The 7,251-nt window shown below is 35.0% G+C and overlaps 1 protein-coding gene across 3 annotated transcripts; it reads right to left on the reverse strand.

Moving 5' to 3' along the window:
- Nucleotides 1-264: 264 nt before the first annotated feature.
- LOC108465050 (protein ACTIVITY OF BC1 COMPLEX KINASE 7, chloroplastic) lies at nucleotides 265-7,007 on the reverse strand. Of its 3 annotated transcripts, none has more exons than XM_053030573.1 (19): nucleotides 6,509-7,007; nucleotides 5,975-6,062; nucleotides 5,469-5,883; nucleotides 5,155-5,298; nucleotides 4,845-4,970; nucleotides 4,438-4,525; nucleotides 3,847-3,940; nucleotides 3,667-3,760; nucleotides 3,483-3,537; nucleotides 3,256-3,347; nucleotides 2,979-3,149; nucleotides 2,303-2,359; nucleotides 2,120-2,203; nucleotides 1,612-1,696; nucleotides 1,398-1,459; nucleotides 1,214-1,288; nucleotides 993-1,097; nucleotides 707-848; nucleotides 265-590 (listed from the first exon to the last, which is right to left on the reverse strand). In XM_053030573.1, the coding sequence occupies exons 3-19, from the start codon at nucleotides 5,868-5,870 to the stop codon at nucleotides 517-519; spliced, it is 1,950 nt and encodes a 649-aa protein (XP_052886533.1). In that variant the 5' UTR covers nucleotides 5,871-5,883; nucleotides 5,975-6,062; nucleotides 6,509-7,007; the 3' UTR covers nucleotides 265-516. The 3 variants fall into 3 exon arrangements, with proteins under 3 accessions (XP_052886533.1, XP_017620850.1, XP_017620849.1); XM_017765361.2 differs by having other exon boundaries at nucleotides 5,469-5,896; XM_017765360.2 differs by having other exon boundaries at nucleotides 5,469-6,062; nucleotides 6,509-7,001.
- Between the last annotated feature and the right edge of the window lie 244 nt (nucleotides 7,008-7,251).

Raw genomic sequence — 7,251 nt, forward strand, 5'->3', positions numbered from 1 at the left:
AATTAAACTGTATTTCAAGATATGTTACTCATGTATTTTAACTATGTCACTCAAACTCAATAACTAGGATATTAGTGTATATATGTCCGATAAACGTATGATTAATTTCTTTTAAGGTTCTTTTAATGTAATTGGAGAACTCGTATCAGACATATTAGACAGTACAGAATATGAATATTAAAGGGAAAAAACTTATAAACACCATTATTGCGTTGCAGACTTCAACAGGCAAAGAAAAAACTAGAGAAAGAATCAACATGTCTGTTACTGAACTGGAATTTTCCTTTTCTACTGTTGAAAGCATCTTTTATTACATATCTATATATTTCCCAGCAGGGAGGCATTTCCCTCGCCTTTTTTTCTTCTTCGGATGCTTAATATGAAAGTCAAATGGAACATCCTCAAATATGAGGGAAAAAATTACATATAAATTTAATTTGATGCGAATAAGGCAGTTAACTGACTGATCAATGAGCATATACATGAAATAAATCCTTTGCCTTATGGGTTTTAAGATCATATCATCTTCTCGAATTTATCAAGCTTCTTCACCCTTTGCATTGACCTAAGAAAAAGTGTCAAGAAAACTCCTGTATTTCAACAAGTTTTAAACACTTTCGTCAGTCATGGAAGTGGTATCAAATTAGTTCAGCATGTAAAGAATTAATATCTTCATTTGAAGGCTATGTAGGATAAATCACGCCACCTGCTCCAACGAATGATCCGTTTGCAATAATTTGGCTTCCCTGACTGCTGAAGGTGACACCTAGGTTTAGCAGGGTCCCTCCTAGTACCGTGTACATGGTTGCCATTTGCAGAATTGTTGCCTTCCGTGCTGCTCTCTCAGACTGTTAGAAAGTTCTTTGCATTAACAATTAATAGGGGTGAAAAGAACGAGAACAGGGAGATTCAAGTGCAACTCATAGTCTACTTGAATCTTCTCTACCCCAAATTGAAACAGAATGTAATTTTCAAAATGCACAGTGCATTACCTCTAGCACCCGGACTCGGAGTCTCAAATCTCCTGACTCAAGTTGTTTAAGGATTTCCTCTATTCGCTGAACTCTGTATGGCATAGACATGGTGTAAGACCTGGCCTGAAATATAAACAGGTTATGTAAGTATCCAAAATACTGAACCATAAATATACACTTCGATGCAAGAAAAGGCTCTATCTGATAGCAACTAAATGAACCAAAGGAAAGTGCAGTACATCATCAGCTTGTTTCCTTATCTCTTGCACTAGTTGGCTCCCTGTTCGCTGCCTTTGTCTAATATCTAAAAGCTCCTGTAAGTAGCATGAAATATTAGACCCTAATTCTTAAATGTAATGAATTGCCAGTGGATAGCAAACTTCATTGAGAGAAAACTATGTTAGCAAGGAGATCATGAAAAACCTGTGCATAAGGTGCAGCAATCTTTGCAAAGGAGAAATTAGGATCAAGTATGTAGCCAATACCTGCAAGGAAATTACAATCCTCAGAACCGAGCAGCAATGCAATAATTTTCTTGTTTTACCATCTTCAAGCAGTGTAAGATTTCTGTTATATTTATGAAGTTAAATTTGCGTAGTGACTGAGTTCGAACATTATAATAACGAATGAGACTCACCTTCGAGTGTGGAGAATGCTCTCAAAACAAAGGTAAACGTGGATGGGAACCGGAATGGTTGATCCTGAGCTATTGCAAACAAATCCTGCACAAAAGAACATAAAATTGAAAACATTATTCATCATGGAAGGGTTATTCGATAGAAGAAAATGAGTGTCATATCATGCTTTGACTCCAATGAAAACTACAAACAATTCCAAAGAATTAAGCACTACAAATAAATCAACTTCAATATAGTGACCTTTGAATTGAATTTCATGCTACAAGCTCGATTTTTCCAGAATGCAGAAGAAAAAAAAAACAATAATAATACTAGTTACCAGTTATCAAAGTAACCAAATTCAAAACTGAACCTCTTGAAATCGACATATTGTTTGTTTCAACAGGGAAAACAATTACATCAATCCATGACATAGTTGATCATTTTTTTTTTACATTTCTCTTTACATAATTGAAATGCCAGTTGTTTAAGTTTCGATGCTAAATGAGAGTATTCATTTTTGCACACCTCTCCTATTGCAGCTAAAGTAGTGTCCTGATCTGGCCTCTGGTCCAATAAATTTTCCAAGAAGAATTGCACGGATCTCCTCACCTGGCATATCATGCAACAAAATGATCATTCAGAAGTGCCCAATAAGTTTTTATTAATCCATATTTTCCTCGATCTTTTATGTAGGGGATGATGACCTACCGAGGACAAATCTCCTGTGGGTTGAAGAGCTCCAAGATCTATGAGGCTCTGCATAACCTGCACGGTTGTTTCCAGTTGGTTTTAGTGACAAAACTTTGGATCTTTAGATGAACTATGCCAAGACAAGTTAAAGATTTTCAGTAGGAAGTTATGGTAAGGCCTAAATTAGTAACACCACCAAAAAAGGGTTGTTGTGATGTCATCCCAACATGCATAAACAATGAGTTTGCAAGAGATTGATCACAGGACAAGGGGAAGCCCCGATGTATCATTTTTAATAAGTTGCATATACCTGTAGTGTCATTTTATCAAGCCAAAGAATATAGTTTGTATCATTTCAACTTTTATTTTCATTCCACTACCTAGGAATGAATTTTCATCTTTGTTCTACTGACCCATGATTCTTCAGGGTTTGCAAGTTAAATACTGGCAATTAAATCCGCAGATTATACAGGTTCCAGTTTGTTTGCACAGTTAAGTCACTGCTGATGCTGATTTGATCTTAGAATGGTCATAAAAATTTTCTGTCTGCTATACAGCACAAGAGGAAAGAAAAGAAAAAGGTTTTCTTGAGTATACAGAGATTCTTTTTGTTCCTCCTAACCGTTTGTAATATTGTATTTGATAAACTTGAACTAGGAAAATGTCAAAGAACTATCAGAGATAGAAAGCATACCTTTTTCGCATCTTTCTCATACACTGCATAGAAAAGTTCTAGCAATCTCTTACGAGTGAAAGATTTAATCTCCCCCATCATGCCAAAATCATAATAGATGATTGATTCATCTACATCAATAGCAAGATTTCCAGGATGCGGATCAGCATGAAAGAAACCAGTTCTCAGTATCTGCAATTCATACCAAAGTCGGTCAGTAGTTTGCTGGTTGTCATTATATTCTCTAGTCTGGAATAAGTAGTCAATCTTTCATTTGAGGTAGCTCATCTTTACTTGCCTGAATCAAGTATGCTTCAATGGCACGTGATGAAATTCGAGAACGATTATATCCCCCAGCATCTAATGCATCTAATTGATTGATTTTAATGCCTGATACAGAAGTAACAATGACATATTTATAATAACAAGAATATGACACATTGCAATGACTTTTAAGAAGTTCTCAGCCTCCAAATAAATGTCATCATCTTGAAAGAACTCAAATGCGTTAAGTTAGATGGAAACCTGGTACATACTCCAACGTCAACACCTTTGTAGCAGTGTAATCCCAAAACACCATCTGCAAAGCAAGGGAGAAAGCCCTTTACGTAAAACTGAAAACTACTTCCATGGACAAGTGAAAGATTATTATTTCGAAATGAACAAGAATTGGCATTAATATCTAGAAGCATGATAGCATGAAACATACAGGTATGCGGACCCACTTTATATTTCGAAAATCTCGACGAAACCTATCAGCATTTTTCCCTTCATTTATATAATCAATTTCTTGATACAAAATCCTGAGTTCAAAGAAAATGTAATTAGTGACGTTTACTAACATAACAACTGTCATTAAAAACTAGTACACTACATGCTTACTACTTACGTCGAGCATTCCTCATATATACCAACCCAATCTCTTGATGGACCACCAAGAGTTTCACTATTTTGAAAATACTCTGCAATTAGCTTTAGATTTCCTGTGGAAAAAGCAGAAATCAAAGAACCTACTGAGTAGAAATGATATACACAAGGAACCATGCTACTAATTTTTAAATCATCTGACTTAGCTAGAACCTTTATTTTCATAGTAAATACAAAGAAGCCAGTTGGACAAATGATATCTAGTTGACTACATGCATGCATAAGACACAAAACTATGAAGTAAAGAAATTCTTAGTTACAAGTAGATTACGTAATACACATTACGCTGCTCTTCTTACTATTTCTACCAGGCTCTAGTTCTTACTGTCTATCCATTTCTTGGGAAAAAGTATAAGATAACAACCAAAGGATTCGAGATTCTCAAAGCAAGTTGCATCAGGGATTGCTTGCTTTAATCATGTATGTGCATCTTTACGAAAAGCAAAAATACAAGTAATTATTATAGCACAAAAGGACAAGAAAAGCTGTTCTAAAAATTTACAATTTAGCACACAATATTGTTGTAAAGTTGACAGGAAAAGTATATTTTTACGTAAATCGATGTCGAAAAGCTTCTTAAGACCAGGCCTTTGAACCTTGACAACAACTTTCTCCCCATTATGCAGAACAGCCCGATGTACCTGTATAAAGGACACTTCAAACTTCAGATCACAGAAAACCATCTCTGTTGAACAATGATTGCCATATTACCAAAGATCAATTTAGATTATCGTGTAAGGTTATAACTTATAACTTAGATATTTACCATTCAGAAGCATCATTTTTTATCCATAGGAAACAATTTTAACAAAAGTCCATAATTATTTTAGAGATCTATTTTTTTTATTTCCTTCAAATTAATTTAAGTTTATATTTGCCTAAATCAATAGGAAAAATAAGTGTAAGAATTTTATTCTTGAACAGAAATATTTTTTTTAAAAAGAAGAGTAAAACAAACACCTGACCAAGGCTAGCTGCAGCAATTGGCTGGTCCTCGAATTCCTTAAACAGTACATGGATAGGAGCTCCCAGTTCATTCTCAATGAAGCCCCTTGCTTTCTTTGGAGAGAATGCAGGGACTTTATCCTGAAAAGCAATACAAATTATACGCATGGGATGCAAAATTTACACAAAATAAATGAGAAATTGGTACTAGAATTGTTTTATAAAGACAAAACATATATGTAGACTTGAATGAAAGCATCTAGAAGAAAAATACAATGATAGAAAACCTCTTCAAAATTAATAGTGACAAAGAAAGCAAGAGTACCTGCAATTTGGCAAGCTCATCGACAAACTCACGCGCAAATAAATCTGATCTTGTCGACGATAACTGTCCAAGCTTAATAAAAGTGGGACCAAGTTGCAATACACGTTCTCTTAGCCATGAGGCAGTCATTCTTCTCCTCTTTTTCTGCAGAAGATTAAGAAAAGGCTATAAGAACCAAAAGCGAAACAAAAGATACAGTTCAAAAGAAACAGAAACGGTGGAGACTATGGATATTAGCTAAGTAAGAAATTATAGATATCGACTCTACAATCTATAGATAGAAGGCTGTGTTACAAAAGACTAAAAAATCTCACCTGCTTATCCTCAGTGAAGCCCCCTGCATATGCCCATTTGGCATTGTCCAATAGAACTCGTACACGTAAAGAAATAATAAAAGACCAAACATCTATACTCCTTTGCAAGGAACTGTAATTCTCATTGGCCCAACTGAAATTTTCATCTGAAGGCAGAATCTTTAACTCCTCTAATGGTGGAAGTTCTTTAGACACTCTCGATATGGGCATCTTTACAAGGGATGGACTGTTTTTTCTCCTAACTATGCTAGCACCATTTCCATTTATAACCTGCTTTACACCATTTACCTGCTCCACTTTCCTAGTGGCAGGAGCCTGTCTTTTCACTACTTCACTTGCAGGCACCATTTTAACAGCTCGGCCATTGATTCCTACTTTAGGGGTTGGTTCAGTTTGTTGCATTTCCACTTGAAACCTGAATGACTTACCTGTCATAGGCAGACTACATATTTGCCTCTCGAGAGTCACAAAATTATTTGAAATAGAGCCCGAGAAACTGAGAGTACCTACTGCTCTTCCTTGATTCATCATTTCATAATTGCAGGAATAACAACTGTGTGAAGCCAGTATTACTGTCATATCAGCAGAAAACACCTGTGGGATATTAACAGTAGTTCAAAAATGAGAAGTAGGAAACTATGAAGAACAATAATAGTAAAACATAAGTACTAAATAAATGACTGAAGAATGGCTTTAAAGTTAATTTAGTAGGAACAAGTCACATTCCAGCTCTATTATATGAACAGTGAACCTTTTACTTAAAAGAGAAAATGAATACGTACAGCCAAATAACTGATCCAACAAAATAATCAATATAGAAATAACCGATCCAACAAAATAACATGATATATGTTAATTATGAATCAAAGACAAGGAAAGGAAAATTGCAGATGGCTAAAAATTTCAACAGTAAACAATATAAACTTTAACTCATGAATCAAACTATGCCAACAACATCCCAAATACTGTAAAGAATAATATAATCTCAAAGCAAAAGGGGAAAAGAAAAAAGGAACTTGGGTTTTGAAGAAAACACCCACCAGTAAAGAAGATGGCTACGAATTCTTGAATAAGGAGCAATGGTATTTATTGGGTTCTAAGGCGTTTCTTGTTTCTTGTTTCTTGTTTCTTGTTAAGGAATGCAATGATTGAAAGAGAAAGGCAGTCCCTTAGTGGAAAACGAGAGAAGGAGAAACAAGCAAGCAACAATTGCTGGTTGAATTGAATGGGATTAGTAGAGCGTTTACGTGTCTTTCCTTCGTTTACCAAATTCAAGGAATCTGAAGGCAGATCTTTTTGGACTTTTTTTTAAAGAAAATTTTGCCCTTATTTTTCTGGTTTCTGATGCTGTCCGTGCAAAGACAAAAAATTGTAAGCACAGAGCATCTTCACATGTAACCACGTTAACTACCACGATTGACTATTCGGTTTCGTCTACACGTCGGGTCGGGTTATACGCGACTCGGTATAATTTCTCAAATATAAAATGTCTAGGGTTGGCAGGGAAAGGCAGGCGCCTGCCCCGGAAAATTTCCCTTTTCAAGTGACTTCAAAATTTATAAAATTATAGTTTGGAACTAAAAATCATAAATTTTTTTATTTACAATTTTTAAAATTCATAATGATATAAAATAATATATTAGTGAAATTATACTTTAGTTTTTATAAATACATATAACTTATGTAATGGGCCAAAATTGCCCAGCCCAAATCACAAAAAATAATAAACCTAAAAAAATGAAACCAGCCCAATTACATTAAACAGACCCAATACCCATTGCCC

Source organism: Gossypium arboreum, chromosome 7, assembly GCF_025698485.1.
Source record: "Gossypium arboreum isolate Shixiya-1 chromosome 7, ASM2569848v2, whole genome shotgun sequence".
NCBI lineage: Eukaryota > Viridiplantae > Streptophyta > Magnoliopsida > Malvales > Malvaceae > Gossypium > Gossypium arboreum.

Bases quoted from the DNA above. Each gene is read 5' to 3' on its own strand.
- LOC108465050 (XM_017765360.2), bottom strand. From the start codon at position 6,047: ATGACAGTAATACTGGCTTCACACAGTTGTTATTCCTGCAATTATGAA. The intron at 5,299-5,468 runs GTGAGATTTTTT...AATCTTCTGCAG, and splicing joins GCTTCACTGAGGATAAGCAG to AAAAAGAGGAGAAGAATGAC. The intron at 3,761-3,846 runs GTAAGTAGTAAG...CTTTGAACTCAG, and splicing joins ATATATGAGGAATGCTCGAC to GATTTTGTATCAAGAAATTG.